The following is a 19,022-nucleotide window of genomic DNA, read 5'->3' as shown; positions in this document are numbered from 1 at the left end:
TAAGGTAAACATCTCTGGAAAAAAATCTAAAGCAATCTCTCAGTAAAAATGTCTTTGATAAATATGGATTAAACATCATTATACATGACAGTCCCAGTTTTGAGATGTGAAAAATTTTGAGGATGTAAGACTGAACAAACAAAAAACCCCTTCCTCGGAATACAAGGGAATTCCCCGTGAATTGCTGCAACTGCCACCTACAGTAGTGTAATCATTCACCGTAGGCACAGTGACATTTCTTCTTTATTAGAGACACTTTTCTGGTTTCACTTTCATGTGGACTTTAATCCTTTTCCTGTACTAAAAATGTCCCTCCACTAATAGAAAAATATCTATATGAGACTGTCTAAAAAAAGCATCACACTTGAAGACTTAAAAGTAACGTATAGGACTGCATTCTCTTTTCTGTGTGTAAAGGTAGAAATAGCAATTTCTGTGAAGAATGTGGACCATAATGCATTGCAGGCACCTTTGTGAATGTATTGCCTATAGCGTGTGAAATGCAGCGTTCTCTTATAGGTCTTCTTTTTGTAATTTGAACAACCAGACATGGCAACACTAAAGCATTATTGTCTCCAAACTCATTTTTTCTCAAGTGGAAAAAAGTGCCACTGCTAACACTCTCTGCACCCTTATGTACGCTGAAGCACACAACAGAAAATACATCAATAGAATGTGAGAAGTAGTGCTTTTAACTGTTTAACCTAAGGTCTCTTGGATGAATTAATGACCTTTCCTGGGAAGAAATTAGTTGTGCTAATTTGCTTTTATTTGTGTTTTTAATTTGTGGTGTTCAGGAGCAGGAGTTGATGAAGATAGTTGGGATTAAGTATGAGGTCGGGTTGCCCACCCTCTGCTGTCTGAAGCTTTCTTTCCTCGACCCGGATACCGGCAAACTGACCGGAGGATCCTTCTCTATGAAGTAAGATTCTTACCGTCTCCACAAAAGAGTTTATGAGTGTCTGCAGCTTTTAAGTAAAGCTTCTCACAAAGCAGTGCTACAAATGAGCAAATGATTTATAAATATTGAATATCAACTTGTACTCTGTGGGAGTAAATGTTGACTTATTTGGAAAATTCTTCTCTGATTTCAAAATGTATCAATGAACATGCAGTTTTGAAATGTCAGTGTTACAACATAGGAGTTTATTTTGCTTCCATAAATAGGTTCCATTCTCATGCTGAACAATTCAACCATCAATACAAGATACTGAAAAATCCATGTAAAGTCAAACTAAATGTTGAATTTTCTTGTCTAGCTGAAATGTAAAAGGCAGACTGCATAACTGGTTACATATTTTAGGACCAAGCATCTACTGCATATTTGTTATGAAATCATTTTTTTACCTACTTTTTTCCAATGTGTCTCATGCATCATGGCTATACCTTGCTATTGTTACATGGTACATACAGTAATTTACAATTTGAACTTTTTTACTTTAAAATTATACAGAGATCTCCAGTGGCAATACAGTGTAAATCTAATTTCAACTATAGTAATCATTGTTCTAAATTATTTCATAACTTGACTCAAGACAATACTGCTAATTCAAGACTAAATCATTAATCCCAGTAACCCTGACTGACATTGTAAAGTAAGACTGTTCTAAAGATGTGTGCCACTGCTATCTGTTTATCAGTGTAAGTGATGTTGATATTCTTGCTTTCATCTTTGTGTTGCAGTCTTAGACTTCCTTTGTGTATTTTTGTCACGTTGCAGATACCACGACATGCCTGATGTAATCGACTTCCTGGTGTTACGGCAGCAGTTTGACAATGCCAGAAAGCGGCAGTGGAGTATAGGTCAGCCAATTTTGTCTTGTCATGTGCAGTATTTGCATCAAGTATCAAATATGTGCCACCTACATTTACTAATTCAGGTGTACTCAATTTACAAAGTCAGCTGTTCTGTACTCTGCTATGTGAATACTTAAATAGTTGTGTGTTCTCTGTACAGGGGACAGGTTTCGGGCAGTGATTGACGATGCCTGGTGGTTTGGGACCATCGAGAGCCAGGAGCCCTACCAGTCCCAGTATCAAGACAGCCTGTTTCAGTGCTATAATGTTTGGTAAGATCAGTAGATTTGTTCTATTTGCAGTAAGACTGAACAGATTGTCATATATTTAGTCCATGCAATCTCATTTTCATGATGATGTATTAGCATTAGCAGAAAGAACCAAGTGTTTTTTCTAATTTTTTCACATTTTTTCTCCAAGTTGCATCATCAAATGTTTCCTGCGTTATCCCACATGTTAGACTACACAGGCAGAGGGGACAGAAATTAAATATATAAGAGGAATAATAAAAAAGTTGGAACCAAGGACATCTCAGTGGTGATTGTGAGAAAGGCGACTTAAGTGAGAAAATCCTTGTGTCAAGGGTGTCTGTTGTGGTCACTTCTTACTGAGAAAACCCTGATTCATGTTTCATCCACTGTCGTGCTGCACTCATTCCCAGCACTAAACTGGAACTCATAAAGCCATATTAGTCAGACAAATTTCACCCAAGATTTAAGAGATGGATTTTTTAAAATGACTGAAGCTGGCATCAGCAGAAGTGTGAAAAGTTTGACTCAGTTCCCACATAGTCGAATGGAGAGAGTACAGTTGGTCCCTTGCTGAGATCTGACTTTCCACACAACACAAGCGGGACAGAGAAATAATAGAAGAATAGCTGTATGTGATTGTGCTGCTGACACTGGCTCTCTTAACCCTAGCACTGCATGACTTCAATCATTCAAGAAACCTCCATAGATGTTGGTTTGGTTTTGATATGTACCCTTTGTTTTTCAGTTGTTAGACTTTTATTGCCAGTGACTTTCCAATTTTAAGCATAAATGATTATACTGTCTGTTTGAGAGATTTGCTTTTCTCCATACTGAGTGCATCATAATGACACATTATTCAGAGGGGAACATAACTACTTGCAATATGTCCCATTTGTAAAGATAAATACAATTTAAACTACAGACTACAACAGACTTGTAAACTAGATGTGATAATGTTGATGTCTCACATCACCATGATGTTTCCCATCTAGCTGGGATAATGGGGACACAGAGAAGATGAGTCCTTGGGATATGGAGCCCATCCCTGATGATGGTGAGTGCCTGTGATACATCCACAACATGGTGCACATATACAAACACATGTTCTTCTATACAGCTTCATATTTTCAAAATTTCAAAGCGTAACCATTTTAATGGGTTTGCCTGTAACTCCGTCTATGTGTAGCCACGTTCCCTGATGAGTTGGGCACGAGTGTACCGCTGGTGGAAGAAGAACAGAAGGAGCTTCTGTACGTCCCTCTGGATGGGGAATGGGGCTGCCGCACACGCGCAGAGGAGTGCGAACGCATCATCAAGGCCATCGACCAGCTCTGCACACTTGGTATGATATCATCACGCCCTGAGAAAATAACAGTCCACTTATGTCATGTAAGCTCGGATGTGAAGTTAAGCTGTAAGGGCACATTTCTCATAAAGCAACACGAGTCACTGGTCTGAGCTCATCAGCACAAGCCCAGCAGAGTTCAGGGATCATATGTTAAAAGGAATAAGCTGCTGACACTTGGTGCCAGATATTGAGGTGCTTGCTTGAATTCCCATTAAGTGATGTAATGTCATATTAAGCTCAGACCATGTACTGTATTACTGCAATACTCCCTGTGAGAAAAAACTGGTCTGAGAGCGCCCTCTAGTGACATTGGTGACTAACCACAGATGAGTGGTTCATGCTGCAGTTGGCTTACAACTGATAAGATTTTAGATGAATTCTTTTGGGCTTCTTTTGAACATCTAAATATAGTATCAGGATCAGGTATGAAGGTGTGAGACAAGCATCGTCAAGGTAATATTTGATATACTTGTCCTTGTGTTTTGGAAAGAGACAAAGATATTCAGCTCTGTTAAATATCCTCACCTCCCTTATTTCAATTCTAATCCTCTCTCTCAAACATGTCATCCCCAGATGTGGCAGCACCATTTGCCTTTCCAGTGGACCTACAAGCTTACCCCACATACTGCACAGTAGTAGCCTATGTCACTGACCTCAGCACTATACGCCAAAGGCTGGTGAACCACTTCTACAGGTAATGAACATCACACACTCTCATAAAAAAACAGTTGTGTGTGTGTGTGTGTGTGTGTGTGTGTGTGTGTGTGTGTGTGTGTGTGTGTGTGTGTGTGTGTGTGTGTGTGTGTGTGTGTGTGTGTGTGTGTGTGTGTGTGTGAGAATTCGCACACTTCACATATTTGTATTTCCCTTTCAGACGACTGTCCTCTCTGATGTGGGAGGTTCGTTATATTGAACATAACGCCCAAACATTCAATGAGCCAGGATCGTTCATCGTCACTACCGCCAAGTTTGTCTCTGACCTCATGCTGCAATTCATTAAGTGAGTATGTTGTCTGTTGAAACATCTTTAAATCAGAATCCTGTTTGGTTTTGATGTAAATGATATAAACTCTGAAAAAAACTACAAACTAAATCAGTTATTAAGCACACTTTAAATTTAACTGAAAAAGGCTAAGTAAGACAAGTATTGAAGTTTTTAGGTACAGCAATTGGATGTGCACATTTCTTAAGAATGAAGAAAATGTTCCATATTTTCATTTTATACATTTTAAAGACCATAGAGTAATTTCTGCTCTCTTCTCTTCGTCTTATTTGTTCCTCAGGGACCAAAGTCTGACAGACATCATGCCCCTCTACAAAACTATGAAGAAGGCGACTTTCTCTGACTCTGAAGATGAGGTGTGTTTGCATATGTACATGTGTTTGTCTTTAAACAGAGGACAGTTATTGCTAAAATTGATTAAAGTGCTTTTCACCAAACCAAACTATTGTTGTAAGTTGTATCCAAAAAAAGGACACTTTCAGTTTCACTTTCATTCTGAAACAAAATGTTTATCTCAATTCCAGAGGATGTTGAAATGCTACCCTTATAAAAAAGTATTTCCAGTAATCTGGCTTGCACTTACGGTTTGTGTTAGTTTGGAAAGTAAAAGACTCCATTATACATTAAGTTATATCTGAAAGGCAACTGAGAGTGGAAGTAATGAAATACTTAAATGCAGAGTAGTGTTACAAGATGAATATGATAGGACATAATAGATTTTAAATGTGTTCTTTTCCCATTTACTCTGTAGGATGATGAAGAGGACGACGAAGATACTAATACACCTGGAACATCAACACGAAATCACAAGGTGACTAAATAGCCTTCTCACAAAGTCATAACCACATAGATAAAATGTGTCTTAGACTGGTCCACGTAACTGAATTAAAGTATCCCACTTTTCTGTAATCCAGCACCTAAAGAAGAAGAAGTCTGTTTTATATCATGTTACTGTCTCCACATATTATGTATAGGCTCGACGACCAACGCAGCGCCAACGTCGAACCCGACCTCCTTCATATGACCCTCATGCATGGAGGGGTCGCTGCAAGGAGCTGCTGGACCTCATCTTTCAGTGTGAAGACTCCGAGCCATTCAGAGAACCTGTGGACTTACAAGAGTACCCGGTACTGATCTGTGCTTTCTGTGTTCAGTATTGTGTGTTTATGTGAACATTCAGCCTCCTTAGAAACAAACTGAACTATATTTGGGTTTAGCTCATTGTGAATTGTCCATTCGGGCTACATAAATTTGTATTTTCAGTTACCTCTTTTTCTATCTTTGCTATGCAGTCAGCCTGAGACATAAGTGGCTACAATTCAATTACTCAGGGGTGGCATTTGAGGCCAAGGGATTGTATGGTCTGGAGAACAGGCCTCTTCATTCACAGCTGAAATGAAGATTAAATCTAAGAGATGTTTGAGTTGTAAAGGAGAAAAAGTGTGAACGGAAAGTACCCTGAGACATTTGCAGTTTCAGTGAGTTTGAGTTCTCTTGTTAACACAAAGAGGGGGGATTTTTTTTAAAAGTAAAACTCTAGTAAGAGACTTCAGCCTCAGTTAGCTCAGCATCAAACTGCTTTTTCTATGAATTTCTGAAAATTCTGATTTTATGTGTCATTTTTTCATCTCCCTCTCTGATGCTGCTTTTTAGCTTTTTAAACCTGTAATTGAAATATCTAAACTTCCCTCTGCTTCTCTCAGGACTATCTGCAAATAGTTGAATCACCCATGGATTTTGGGACTGTTCTCAACACGCTGACAGAAGGAAAGTACCAGTCTCCCATTGAGCTCTGCAAAGATGTGCGGCTCATTTTCAGCAATTCCAAAGCTTACACGCCTAGTAAGAAGTCAAGGGTGAGATACGCATACACACACACACACACACACACACACACACACACACACACACACACACACACACACACACACACACACACACACACACACACACACACGGTCTGGTTAATATGCTTCATAGTGCTCCCTTATTTTAAGTCTCTGATGAGCGCATAAAATTCTGACATTACATTACCACATCTATCCCTTTTTCTCATAGTATGACAGTTGAATCAGTGCTTCTGTAATTAAGATCCGACATCCTGTTCTGTGTCTCCAGATTTACAGCATGAGTCTGAGGCTCTCTGCGCTGTTCGAGGAGCACGTCAGCTCCATCCTGGCTGACTACAAGGCCATCCACGGCCTGACAGATAAACTGACCAGACAGGGCACAGACAGACAGACAAGACACACTACGGACAGACAGACACGACACGCCATGAAGAGGAGAAGGAGGAGGAGTGAATCTCCCGCAAGCAGCACTGCATCCAGGTAGAAGGAATGATGGGGTTATTGTGGGTTATCAAAAATAAAAGCAATATTTAAACTAATTCCTGTATTACAGTTGTTTACAGTTTTATTTTATTTATTTTTCTGTACTTGTTTTTATTTTTTTATTATAAGTGAGGGGGGCTTGTTTTTAATTGTATGTTTTAATGTTTCCATATTTTTACTATTATTGGGTTTTATTTTTATTTTTCAAATTGCATGTTTTTATGTTTTTTGTTTCCAATTCCTACTTAAATGTTTGTTTTATGTAAAGCACATTGAGTTGCCTCTGTATATGAAATGCCTTGCCTTGCCTTTTTCTTTGAACCAGAAGTAACCCGCTCTTTGTTCTTCTTCCTACCTTCAGCCCAGAGAGGAAGAGACGTGTGTCATCCAGGGTAACTGGGAAAAGAGAGCCATCACCAGCTCCTTCACGACCCTCCTCCCAGAGAAATAACGTCCCCGTGAAACAGTCCCCTCAGCTGGTCAACGGGAAGACCGACACCCCGGCTGCAGGGCGTACACGCAGTGCCGCGCGCCACTCTACACACTCTCCACCCTCCTCATCCTCTTCACACCATGCTACAAGCAACGCACCGAGCACAGCTGGTGAGATCACTGACACATGCAAATTTAGTTTGTTACCAAGAATTGACCACATGTAACGTTCACACATTATGTTACTTACTTCATTCGTGTGTTCCTTTGCTCATCGTCAGAGTCTACTCGCTCGCTGCGGGCTCATAACTCTGTGTCAACTTCAACGCCGCCAGCTGCTGAAAAGGCGACACCCGCTCCAGCTGTGGAAAGTAGCGGTGGAGGAAGCACCCGACGGAAACTCAGGACACCTGTACGACTCACACCAGGTAAGAGATTATGTCATAAATAAGTTTATTTATTTATGTTATGCGTAAAGTCACCTGGCTGTTATTGACATATATTCTCTCTTTTGTTCTGTAAATCAACCCCCCCCCCCACCACCACCACCACCACCACCCTCAGGTTCTCCTGCCAGCCCTTCATCTCAGAGCACAGTCCACCTGAATGGCCACAGTAGTCATGTGACCCTTGGCGTTGGGAGAAGGGGGCGGAAATCCAGGATGGACCCACCAGTGAGTCCTCCAGAAGACACAACTCCAGCGAGCCCCTCCAGACCCCGAGGCCGTCCACCTGGAAAGAAGAGAGGCCGGAAGAGCAAGCAGGAGCTGGAGGAGAGGAGAAAGAGTGGTAACCACAGGAGCTCCACTCCTGACGATGATCTCGACCAATCCACAGGAGACGAAGGTGGGACCTCTTCGGCACAGGAGACATCAGTGCTGTCGGACTCTGGTATGACGTCGACACCTAGACGGCGCGGCCGGCCCCGAGTTGTAAGAAATGAGGAGGCGACTCCTCCTCCTGCTGCTGAGTCACCTGAGCCTTCACCACTGAGGAGGAGCAGCAGGCGAGCCAACGAGGAGGTTACACCTCCTCCTCAGACTGCTCCTCAACGATCCCATCACAAGGAGTCTCCAAAGGACGATGAAACAGACGGCGCTGGAGGGTCGATGCGCACACGTAACCAGGGGCGACGGTCAGCTTGGTACATGGAGGAGGACTCAGAGGAGGAGCAGAGGCAGCTGCTGTTTGAGGACTCATCAATCACCTTTGGCACCTCCTCAAAGGGCCGTGTCCGTAAGCTAACAGAAAAGGCCAAAGCCAACCTTATAGGCTGGTAACAGAGACAACCGAGCAGACACAGGATGTGAGGAGGAGGCATCTCAGTCAGCTGGCTGCCGTGACAGAGAAGAAATCCAGACGAGATTTCTTAGCTTATGCGTTGGAGGAGCGGGCTGAGTCGAAGAGGTGGTACTTGGTGTTGAAGGCATTTGTGTGTGTGTACGTCTGGAGTGCCGCTGGTCCAGCTGCTGCTATTTAAAGCTGTGGCTCTGGAGAGACACAACAGTGCAGTTACCTGTCCATTTCTCCTTCCTCTTGGCCCAGTAAAGCACATCACTGCTGCAGTCGATGGCTTTCTGACAACGCATGTCCATTTGCTCCAACTCCTCCTACATTATTGGTCCATGTTGGATCCCACAGATGCTTACTGACTCCTATGTTGGTGATTTCGTGACTCACTTCTGTCCAGTGAACCACTATTCACTTCTGTCTGACCTTAAACACTGTTGGTGTCAGACTGGGCAAATCTGTTGTTTAACAGAATTTTAGTACTTGAAAAAAATCATGAGGAGAGCTGGATGTATCTTATCTCACTCTTACTATTTTTGAGGACTTTTCAAGTGTCTCTGCCGGGCTGGTCAAAAGACGCCCACTGAGCTGAAACAGTTCAGTCTGTGACGGACTACAGACTGCTGGCCTGACAACGTCTTTATGCCCCTTTCCCCCTTTATTCCCGCTGTTTTTTTATAAACCCCCCTCTCTGCTTTTTCTAAGATTTGTACGTGATGATCGGCTCTGTTTTGGAAGTCTTACACATTAGCTGACCTGAGGGTGTCTGTCTGCGCTAAAATACCAAATGGTGTACCTTTGCAGGTACTGTAGATCTGTAGGTTTTGTTTACTATTGATGTGTGCGGTGTGTGTGGGCGTTATGTTTTTTGTTTTTTTGCATGTCATTTAGAAAGAGAAAGCATCTCTTTCTTTCTTTTTTAAGAAGAGTTTTTACTGTGAGAAGGAGGTAGAGAATGCATGGATGAGAAAGGGGTCATTTTATGTCTAGATAGATCATGTTTCAATGCGTCTTCAACATTAGCAATACCTTGTGCCTTTATGTCTTTGGTGTGTGTGTGTGTATGTGTGTGTACGTATGTGTGTGTGTGTATAAGCATGCTTGGCCTCTGCCCTGCAAAGTACATGTACCCGTATGTGTACGAACTAAGTTGTGACTATGCGAGTGGGTGTAACTGAAAGAGTGTGAGTGTGTGTGTTTTTATAACACAGTTGAGTGTGTCATTCACTTTCAGCGTACAAACAGTGGCATACAGTTTGATCGTTGTGAAACCTCTCAAAGAAATGTATTTATAGCAGTTCAAAAAATAATTTACTGTTGTTGTAAGCATACCATTATTCATGTCAATGTATTATCCTATAACCAACCTATCGTCAGTTTATACCTAAGGTACAGCCAGAGGAGCTTTGGGTGACTAGCTTTGAGATGCACTTACCACAGACCGGTTATCAATGCAGTCGTAGGGAGTTAACTCTGTGTATTTTCAGTTGTTAACATATAAAAATGAACTTTTTAAAATCCTGATATGTTTCTATGGTGACACACACACACACATGCGTGCACACACACACACACACACACACACACACAATTCTGTCTCGCATGTTCTAGCACTTTCTCATGCCTAAAGCAAACAGGATCGAGCCAGATCAAACTGGATCGGACTTAACTTGGACGGAGAGCGGACCAGAGATAGAGAGACAGGTCTCATATTCATCTTTTCTGATTGTGTGCCTTTGCTACTCTGGCATATTGAGTCCTCGGTTTCTCTGTTTTGGGGTCTTTTTTTTTTTTTTTTTTTTTTTGGGACTTGTTGGTTCTGCTTGTCGCTGGGTTCAGGGACTGGACTTTGGGGACTGGACTGGACCTGACAGGTTTCTATGAAAGAGAGAAAAGACAAAATGGGAAAAAAAATTGGACAGGAGGCAAACATATTATGGCACACTCTCTCTGTACACACACCTTTAATGGATTGAGTTTATAAAGATGGCGACTTCACCTCTTTTGACATCATTTCTTATTTTTTCGGTAACCCAGCACAGAGGAAGTGAATGCCAAAATCTGAAAGTTTCCACTGGTGCTGAGGGACTAACTGGGGAGAACTGGATGGTAGCATCTACGTATATACACCCGGTTCATGTCATAGTACTTTTACCGTCACATATTACTGAACATATATCTCATCTGTTTATCATGTTAATACTTTTTTGTTTGTTTTTCGTTATGTATTTGTCAATGCCAAATTCTCTCTTTTTGGGCACTGAAGTTTTAGACCATGGCTTTTGAATGTGTTTATTTTCTGAATCACATTGAGTGTGTTGAGCTCCTTTTACTGTTCTTTTTTCTTTTTTTTTGTCTGTGTTCCTGCCATATAGGACAATAATATATCAGTGGCTAGATCTGTGGAGTTGTATTGTTGAGATGGTGTTTTATACTCTACCGCACTTAATAGAGGATACAATTTTCAACTCTTTTTTTTTCAGTCAGTCTGGCTTTGTTTATATTGTGTATATGAAGAGTTTTATTCTAAACTGAGGCAGCCTAGAACACCTTCTTCCATAAGTGATATGAAAGTAAATGTTTTTATTAAATATAGAAAGTTAATTATCTTTGTCCCTAAAATGATGCATTTTACAGACAAAGATTTTGTGTTCAATCTCTGTGTTCATTCATGACTTTTTATGGCTTTTCATTCATTAAATTGCTCTATAAACTCTTCATAGGCACATAAAGGGTTTGACATTTCTTTTTAAATCTCAATCACAAATAATCCTATTTACATATATGCACAGATTATCATGGTTAGAGTGTGGAAACTAAATTGTAGGCCCAGGCTTCAGAAACCTTAGCATGAGCTCATGCTTTATATGAGCCAACTAAAAAATAAATAGTACTGGTGAATCTCAGAAGTTTGTCAGGTAGTGGTGGGGATCAGGGGATGTATAGTCATTTGAATCAGGATCAGTTAGTTGGTCAGATGTTCCCTCGGCCTGGTATACTGCAGCCCTGTTGATAAGGCAATGAGCAGGGATTTGGGTTATCTCCCCTCTGATTTCACAGTTGTATCAAAGTGAACATTAAACCTGTTTATTCTGTCTGCTATCACCCCCTCTTCATCAGATCAACCACTCTACCTGTATACTTATATTAGAGCTAATATACTTCAAATTTCTGGTCAGGTGACCTCAACTGTATTAGTAATACCAACCAATGTCAAATCATTTCAAAGGGGCCTTAAAATGAAGCCAGAATTGGTGTATAAATTAATTTCCACTTACTTCACATCTGTCACATCACATCTGTTCTGCCTGTCTGAACTGTCCCCAGCGCTTTAACAAGGTGGACCTCGTTAGGTTTTGTTATCCGGTCACTGTTGACAGCGGCTTCCAGCCTGACTGAGCAGTCCAGGTCAGCCCTCTTACCTTAAGCATTATGGAGCTCATGTATGTATGTATGTATGTATCATTTACCACGGGCCTGTGCTAAGGTGTGGCAGAGTTGTGCTGTTTGTGGCCTCTGACCAGCCATCAAGGGTGCTGGGGTCAGAGGTTAAAGGTCACAGTGTGTGAAGTGGCTGCATGTGAACATTTTGGGAGGTTTCAAGGGGATGTGGGATGGGAACGAACAGAAGGGGATTGGGGGGCGGGGGGTCTGTTTCACATGAACTGATTGAAGAGGATGTCTTTGTTAGTTTGGATACTTTTTATATATAAAGGAATTAATGCAAAAAAGAAGCATAAAGCTAGAATGTATGTGTAGGAGAGTACTGCTGTCCTGTTAGTGAATACCAATATTTTAAGTAAATAAACAGTTGTGTTTCCATATCCACTTTTCCTTTCTCTTTGTTTATTTTTCAGTGTCATTTAAAAGATTAAGTTCACAGTTTCAGGAATTTAAAGATTAAAACGAATCTGGTTTAAGTCACAGTATGAGGGGTCTTTCTGAAATTAACGCATGTTTTTCTAATTTAATTTTTGTTTTTTCTCCTAAGTAAAATTAACCATACAGTATTCTAGATCAGTGGCTCTCAAACTTTTTCACATCAAGGACCCCTGAAGGTGACACAAATTAGGCCACTGACCCCAATCTGATAAGATTTTTTTACATCAGATGTGTATGTGCATGAGTGCGTGTAGTGTATGAAAACCATTCCCAAAACAGTCATACATTCTGTCATTGTGTTACTTACACGTGGGATTAGTGACAATAAATGATTCCCCTTTTTGCTGGGGACCCCCTGGAAGACCCCTCAAGGATCCCTGGACTCCACTTTGTGAACCACTGGATTATACGATCTATTTAAAAACAAATCAATTCAATCCACGCAGGCTGTTGCATTGCTGTTGAATAAATGAACAACTCTCCCACCTTGTGTCGCCAAAGCGTAACTGCGTAAAAACACTTCCCCGCCCGGAGCTCACGAGCTCGGCTCTTCCTGACGTGGCGAGCCGCTAAAGGTCCGCCGGTTCCTTCGTGGGCTGCGGCGATTGGGTGATTACCTGTATGGCAATTTTTACTAAAAATGTAAATACACAGGTGGCGGCATGGGCCAGCAGCGTGTGGGTTATGTAAATAAAACAGAAGTGAAACCGTGTCACTCTGTACTGGTTTCCAAGCGTGAACATATTCCTCCAGACGCAATGTTTGGCAGATAGCTGAAAGTAAGGCTGCGGATATTAAGACGAGGTAAGGGTTAATTAATAAATAACACTAATGAGATTTGACAATAATGCTGTTTTATTTTTTACTTCCGTGATCATTTTTGCAGCGCCACATCCTGCTTTCGCCTCCTATAGTCTGTATGAGATCAATAACAAGGCCTACTAACTTTATAAACTATGTGACAGTCCATAAATGGGGCTCACAATGGAAATATCTCCTTTTCTGACAACTGAATACTCATAAATAATGTATTTCACATCTAATTTGCACTGATTTAAGTTTCTTTTCCGCCAGCACCTGTTACATCCACCTGACGCGTGTTTGTGCCCGCAGGTGACAGCTGCGCAGTCTCCATGCCTCAGCTCACGTCCACCGCGGTGCTGCAGCTCGTGTTGCTGCTTTCCGCATTGCCCGCACAGTACCTCATCTCCCGCTGGAGTGGCACCAATGCGGCTCAGCGCTACCATGCAACCACACGGTAGGATCGGATCTGTGCGTAAAGGGTCTTTCTTTGCGCCGTCAGTGTCCGGTGTGAGCACTTTGAATGTGGAAAAGAAAGTCTCTGTTTTTGGATGACAAACTTCACAGCAGGAATATTATACTAGGAGAGTATTAGTCTCTAAGGCAACTGTCTTGAATTAATGAATAACCATGTTTCAGGTTCCTCAGAATGTGGAATGAGTGGAGAACATCTTACCTCGATGTTACTGTGTGGATGGATTGGGCAAACCAGCAGATCTCCAAATTCATGTAAGTGTAGAAGTATTTGCAATTCAGGTATGATTGATTGAGAGCCCATACCATGTGTTATGACACTTCAACACACTCTTTTCTATCAATCTCTACTTCCAGTTTTTCTCAGATTAGGGATGATAACTCAGTATTTTTTCTTTCCAAAGGTCTTTGGTTGGTTTGGGGCAAGATGATGAAGAGGCTCCACAGTCGTTTGCCTTGGAGAGCATGATGTATGACAATGACGAGGGATTCTTTGCAGGTTCGTGTCTGTATACTTGTTTGTCAAGTTTTGATCAGTGCATATGATACAGAAAGAATCTATGATTAATCATCTGAAGCCTGAAGTCGGCCTATCTCACCACTACGCCAACACAGATAAAAACCCACGGTGAGGTTAAACCCGTGGGAAGACATCCTGGGATAAGCTGAAAGAGGCTTATTTCAGTTAATTAAGACTAGTGTTAAGTCTGTGTCTGTTGGGAAAATGAGATTCTGTTATATTGATGGCTTCAGAGACCTAGGCACAGATTTACAGATTGTGTACATATAGTAAAAGGTTTTGCTTGTTAAGTCTCTAATTACCACCACTGAAATATGCATTCTATGTATTGTATTTTCATTTTATTTTAATGTTTATTCATATTTTCAAGTGGGGTTTACTTTCCATCTTATGCACATTTACATGTTATGTTCATTTTATGTCTTTTTTATGTAATTTTTGTATGAAAGGTGCTTAACAAATAATGGTATTATTACTACAATAACAATATACCTTTCATATTAACATTAAGTAAAATGATGCATAGCCACAATTTCCACTTGTGCCCACTTATATCCCCTTAATTTTGTCCTAAAATTGTCTACTTTGATGTTTTATCCTCATCCCATTTGATGCAAGTACTAAATCCAGTGTTAATTGTTAGGCTGAGCACTGTACTACCAACTTTTCTTAACTCTTACATATACTGTCTGAATTATGTGAAACATCATTGATATGTCATTTCTATGTGTCAATTTAAGGCAAACATAAAGCTTGTTTTGATCAAAGATGTGCAGTCACGCATGAAAAAGGTGAATCTGATACTGCAGTGACACCCTGGCTGTCTTCCTGTCTTCAGTTTAATTGCACTTTCACAGGAAGCAGCCAATACCTTACTCTGGCAGGCAGGCAAACTAGCAAGCATCTCTTTTAAGTACTACTTTTACAGCATATTTATCATCTTACCTCCATAACACAGTAAATCTGTCATACTTCTGCAAGACAGTAAATAAACTCTGGCTTCAGTTTGACAGCAGTGAAAGCTATACACAATAAAATTTGCCTCACAGGATACTCTTGTTTTTCTTCATACCTGCAGCCTCCAAGGAGGTGCGCAGCCCCAGGCCCCTGTATGTGTTTCTGCGGGTCGGCGAGGTGGTGATGGAAAGGAAAGGCCATATGGTTGGTGTGGTGGTGAGCTGGGACCCTGAGATGCGAGCGCCTGCAGAGTGGGTCGACAGAGTGTATTCCAACTCTGAGGTTAGCAGCCAAAACTCTACACATCACTTCTAACCAAATGTATTCATCATAAACCCTACTACTATATTTTCACATTACTTTAAGCACTTACTGTTCATCCCCACTACCAATGGTTATTTGACTATCACTGTTATCAGCTCTTACTTTGAAATGTACTTGGATTTTAGTCCATAAAGTGGCTATTTAAAAAAAATTGCCAGTTCACTAAGTTTTGTGATTGTGTGTGTGTGTGTGTGTGTGTGTGTGTATAGGGCCCCACAGCAGTGAATACACCTCATTACAAGGTACTGTTCAGCGGTCCTGGACCCTCCTCTCTGTTAGTTGCATACTTGCCTCAGACACAACTGGAACGCATCACAGGAATGAGGGTATGTACTCAAAAGTCACAGCACACACAGATTCATACGCACTCAGTATGCCCTGGACTCACTGTTGGATGTTTCTAGCCGGACATTCCCACCTTGGAAAATTACTTCACACATTTTGATGGAGAACGGTTCATCATGCTGCCCTGGCTCAGAGAACTCTACCCTGAGGATGGGATGGAGGACGCCGAATAGACCTCTCCAAAAGACAATTTCATCTTCTTCCTTCTTATGGTGTTCTTAAACTTGGTCTCAAGGTCTTTTTTTTTTGTCTTTTGGAGCCTACTGGAATCTAGGAATCATGGGTTATAACGAGTGGATGCAAAATACCAATGTGTTGTTTAAAAATACTATATTAACTGACCTGAGCTTCAAAGAGACTGAGGATAACTGTCAAATCCCTCCTTGCTGGATTTCAATGTGAGGGTTTTTTTTGGGGGGATATTTCTCATAGCTCAAAGAATTACTGAGCAGTTGTACAATCTTTGTTTCTTTGAGATGTATAAATATACAGTATTTTATATTAATGTGCCTAAAAAATACATTTAATTTCAAACAGATCTGTTTTTAAAGGACATATTTGAATGGTAACAAAGTTACATGGTAACAGGGAAATTACAACTTTGCTTTGAAAATCTATACTTTTTCCATTGGTTGAAGATGGCTGAAGTAGAAAAAATACCTTTTAAATAAACTGCACTTTAATTCTGCCGCTAAAACTCCAAAATAAAAAGTGTTTTTTAAAATTGTGATAATCATCTCTTTGGCTTCATGAGTCAACAGCAAATGTCTTTAGAGATTTTTCCTGCTTCTGTCTCTGAGGCTGAAGGAGACAGACACCCGTGAGGAGGCAGTGATCATGGGTGTGCGGGGAAGGTGAGGAAGGGGCATAGCACCTTGCCCTCTGCCTCCATCCTCCTCATCCTCATTCCTCCACTCCCTTGTGTCCTCTTCTCTGACTAGTAGAGGTGGTCCCAGACTTTGTCCCAGAAGCTGACTGACTTCGCTGGCCTTCTGCTGAGCATTTTCAACCGCTGACACGCAAACACGCCTCCTAGAACAAAGACAAATGCACGCTAGCTACAATTAATGTGTCAAACTAATCAAATGCAATTAATCAATATACTGACAGATCTGTCCTGGTGAGAGGTGTGTGGTTTATTTTATTTTTTACCTCAGCTGACTCAGGCATTCAGCACTGTGGTAGAATTGTGGCGTTCCCACACAGACACTCTTGTCCAGCTTCTCCACCAGAACGCTGCATATTTGCTCCATTTTCTCAAAATCGGAGAAAGTGACCGTGACCTGTAGGAACAGAAAACACAGCACTGCACTGACGTTCTGTTACACTCTCATATAACTTTACATACATACATCATTACTGTTTGTCCAAATGCTCAACCTCTGCATTCATGTGATACAGGTCTGCCTCTCGTTGGAGAAACCTCCTCACTGTAGTGTCTTCATCCTTCACGCCATTTTGCCTATGCAGAATGATTGAAACATTATTACCCTACATTCAGTGCAAACAAGGTGTGTGTATGTATGTATGTATCTAATAAAACACACACACACACACACACACACACACACACACACACACACACACACACACACACACATTAAGTACAGTACTTGTGTAATTTTCAGGTATTTGTATAAGTATTTCTATTTTAAGCATCATTATTCTTATTTTCCACTACACTTCAGAGGGAAATATTGTACTTTTCATTCTGTTGCATCAGTTACAAATAGATTAACTAGTTACTTTGGCAGTCAAGACTTTACATCCATAAAATGATCATCTTACGCAATAAAGCATGGTTGATTCGTAGCCTAAGCTACCCAACAGTATCTCAATCAGATAGAACACTAAAATGCCACACACAGATTAATTCCACATTAATAATGATAATAATATAATACTAAAATGAGCCATTCTGAGGTTTAAATGCAGTGGTTCTCAAAAATGTTTATGTCAAGGACTCCTGAACTGACACAAATTAGACCACAGATCTGATAAGATTTTTGTCTCGGGTCCTCAATCTGATAAGATTTTCAGATGTTTTATTTCAGACAGTGTATGTAACCCTTGACCAAAATAGTCATGCATTGTGTCATTGTTACTTATGGATGGATACACTTCATGTTTGGGACCCTCTGGAACTCCTGGCGTTCCCCCGGACCCCACTTTGAGCACCACTGGGCTGCAAGACTCCCATTTGCATATGGATAGTTTAAAAGTTATTAATACTTCTTGTACCACTGAAGGGGTTAATACTCTTCACTCTGATTGGCTCAAGTTTACTCGCCGTTCTAAATTCTAATTTCATGTAACCATAGCAACATACATCGACGAAGCAAGCAGCCTATTTTACAGCTTGTTTAATGGATAGGCTAAATGATAAAGTGCCTCTGTGGATACAGACGTTACATGTAGGTAGGCTAAGTATTATGACACCAGCTAGCTAACGTTAAGCTAATATACTTTTGGTGTGTTTATACTAATGTTGAAAATGCTGTGTATGTTTTCACCTGAGAGCTTGTAAAATATAGTCGAGTCGCCGTGTAACACTGTCGGTGACCTCGTTTACTGACTCCTTGTTGCTGTCCACACTGACCCGCACCGACGCTCTGTCTGCCAGGCTGCAGACCTCCGCCGTCCCGGTCACCTGGATCTCCCTAACCCGGCTGCTGGGAGCTTGTCGGTTGAACTCACGACCAGAAGCCGGTAGTACTGCCGCAAATACACGGCTCGGGTTGTTGTCCATGATGGAAGACGCCAAACTAACTTCCCGCTGCTATGGAAATAGACGCAATGCTCGTCGGGATTTGTAGGCTGCTTCGGTTAAAAGAACTACATAAAGGCAGACCGTCAATCCTGCCCGTTTTTAATCAAATATTTATATAATAAACCTGTTCGGAATTTACTCTAAAAAGAGTGTTGTCATGATTGTTAAAACCAAGGAAGATCGGAAGTATAACTTTCCTTCTTTTCTGTTGGCAGATCAAGTGTTAAATGTAGTGTGCAGAGTAAAATATTTGGGTCACATAATAAGGGATGATCTGTGTGATGATGATGATGTGTCAATGTTACAAAATGTATGCCCAAGCAAGTTTTACATGTTACTGATGATGTAAATCGTCTGTCTGTTTCTTGATCTTGATTTTAGGCTGACAACTCACACCTAGCCAGGGACAACAGATGAAAACTATAGCCTTTGGGCTAATTCTGGCATATTTACAGATATGTTTATTATTATGCACTGTCCCTGACAAATAAACTA

General features: G+C 41.0%; 3 protein-coding genes across 4 annotated transcripts in view; 2 read left to right on the top strand and 1 right to left on the bottom strand.

Annotated features, from left to right (window-relative positions):
- phip (pleckstrin homology domain interacting protein) overlaps nucleotides 1–11,172 on the top strand; it is a 32,286-nt gene extending 21,114 nt beyond the window's left edge. Inside the window, exons 26-40 of the mRNA XM_053337278.1 lie at nucleotides 798–922; nucleotides 1,721–1,803; nucleotides 1,958–2,069; nucleotides 3,041–3,102; nucleotides 3,235–3,390; nucleotides 3,970–4,090; nucleotides 4,271–4,396; nucleotides 4,680–4,755; nucleotides 5,151–5,210; nucleotides 5,374–5,526; nucleotides 6,103–6,255; nucleotides 6,518–6,729; nucleotides 7,094–7,335; nucleotides 7,446–7,592; nucleotides 7,729–11,172. Coding sequence (XP_053193253.1) covers nucleotides 798–922; nucleotides 1,721–1,803; nucleotides 1,958–2,069; nucleotides 3,041–3,102; nucleotides 3,235–3,390; nucleotides 3,970–4,090; nucleotides 4,271–4,396; nucleotides 4,680–4,755; nucleotides 5,151–5,210; nucleotides 5,374–5,526; nucleotides 6,103–6,255; nucleotides 6,518–6,729; nucleotides 7,094–7,335; nucleotides 7,446–7,592; nucleotides 7,729–8,444 — 2,544 coding nt within the window. The 3' untranslated portion in view covers nucleotides 8,445–11,172. The remainder of the gene's footprint in view (nucleotides 1–797; nucleotides 923–1,720; nucleotides 1,804–1,957; nucleotides 2,070–3,040; nucleotides 3,103–3,234; nucleotides 3,391–3,969; nucleotides 4,091–4,270; nucleotides 4,397–4,679; nucleotides 4,756–5,150; nucleotides 5,211–5,373; nucleotides 5,527–6,102; nucleotides 6,256–6,517; nucleotides 6,730–7,093; nucleotides 7,336–7,445; nucleotides 7,593–7,728) is intronic.
- A 1,718-nt stretch (nucleotides 11,173–12,890) lies between these two features.
- Nucleotides 12,891–15,947, top strand: si:dkey-261l7.2 (uncharacterized protein LOC569751 homolog). Of its 2 annotated transcripts, none has more exons than XM_053337284.1 (7): nucleotides 12,891–13,140; nucleotides 13,411–13,594; nucleotides 13,777–13,866; nucleotides 14,016–14,110; nucleotides 15,210–15,370; nucleotides 15,622–15,738; nucleotides 15,817–15,947. In XM_053337284.1, exons 2-7 carry the CDS (start codon nucleotides 13,470–13,472, stop codon nucleotides 15,928–15,930), a joined length of 702 nt encoding a protein of 233 aa, XP_053193259.1. In that variant the 5' UTR covers nucleotides 12,891–13,140; nucleotides 13,411–13,469; the 3' UTR covers nucleotides 15,931–15,947. The 2 variants fall into 2 exon arrangements, with proteins under 2 accessions (XP_053193259.1, XP_053193258.1); XM_053337283.1 differs by having other exon boundaries at nucleotides 12,893–13,140; nucleotides 13,450–13,594.
- Nucleotides 15,948–16,484: 537 nt separating this feature from the next.
- On the bottom strand, nucleotides 16,485–18,506 carry irak1bp1 (interleukin-1 receptor-associated kinase 1 binding protein 1). Its single transcript, XM_053337285.1, has 4 exons — nucleotides 18,271–18,506; nucleotides 17,138–17,219; nucleotides 16,910–17,040; nucleotides 16,485–16,789 (listed from the first exon to the last, which is right to left on the bottom strand). Exons 1-4 carry the CDS (start codon nucleotides 18,504–18,506, stop codon nucleotides 16,528–16,530), a joined length of 711 nt encoding a protein of 236 aa, XP_053193260.1. The 3' UTR covers nucleotides 16,485–16,527.
- Between the last annotated feature and the right edge of the window lie 516 nt (nucleotides 18,507–19,022).

This window comes from Scomber japonicus, chromosome 17 (genome assembly GCF_027409825.1).
Source record: "Scomber japonicus isolate fScoJap1 chromosome 17, fScoJap1.pri, whole genome shotgun sequence".
Lineage (NCBI taxonomy): Eukaryota > Metazoa > Chordata > Actinopteri > Scombriformes > Scombridae > Scomber > Scomber japonicus.
This window is presented reverse-complemented; position numbering and strand designations above follow the sequence as displayed.

Bases quoted from the DNA above. Each gene is read 5' to 3' on its own strand.
- si:dkey-261l7.2 (XM_053337284.1), top strand. From the start codon at position 13,470: ATGCCTCAGCTCACGTCCACCGCGGTGCTGCAGCTCGTGTTGCTGCTT. The intron at 13,595-13,776 runs GTAGGATCGGAT...ACCATGTTTCAG, and splicing joins CGCTACCATGCAACCACACG to GTTCCTCAGAATGTGGAATG. The intron at 13,867-14,015 runs GTAAGTGTAGAA...TTCTTTCCAAAG, and splicing joins CAGCAGATCTCCAAATTCAT to GTCTTTGGTTGGTTTGGGGC.
- irak1bp1 (XM_053337285.1), bottom strand. From the start codon at position 18,506: ATGGACAACAACCCGAGCCGTGTATTTGCGGCAGTACTACCGGCTTCT. The intron at 17,220-18,270 runs GTGAAAACATAC...CATTCTGCATAG, and splicing joins TATATTTTACAAGCTCTCAG to GCAAAATGGCGTGAAGGATG. The intron at 16,790-16,909 runs GTAAAAAATAAA...TCTTTGTTCTAG, and splicing joins GAATGCCTGAGTCAGCTGAG to GAGGCGTGTTTGCGTGTCAG.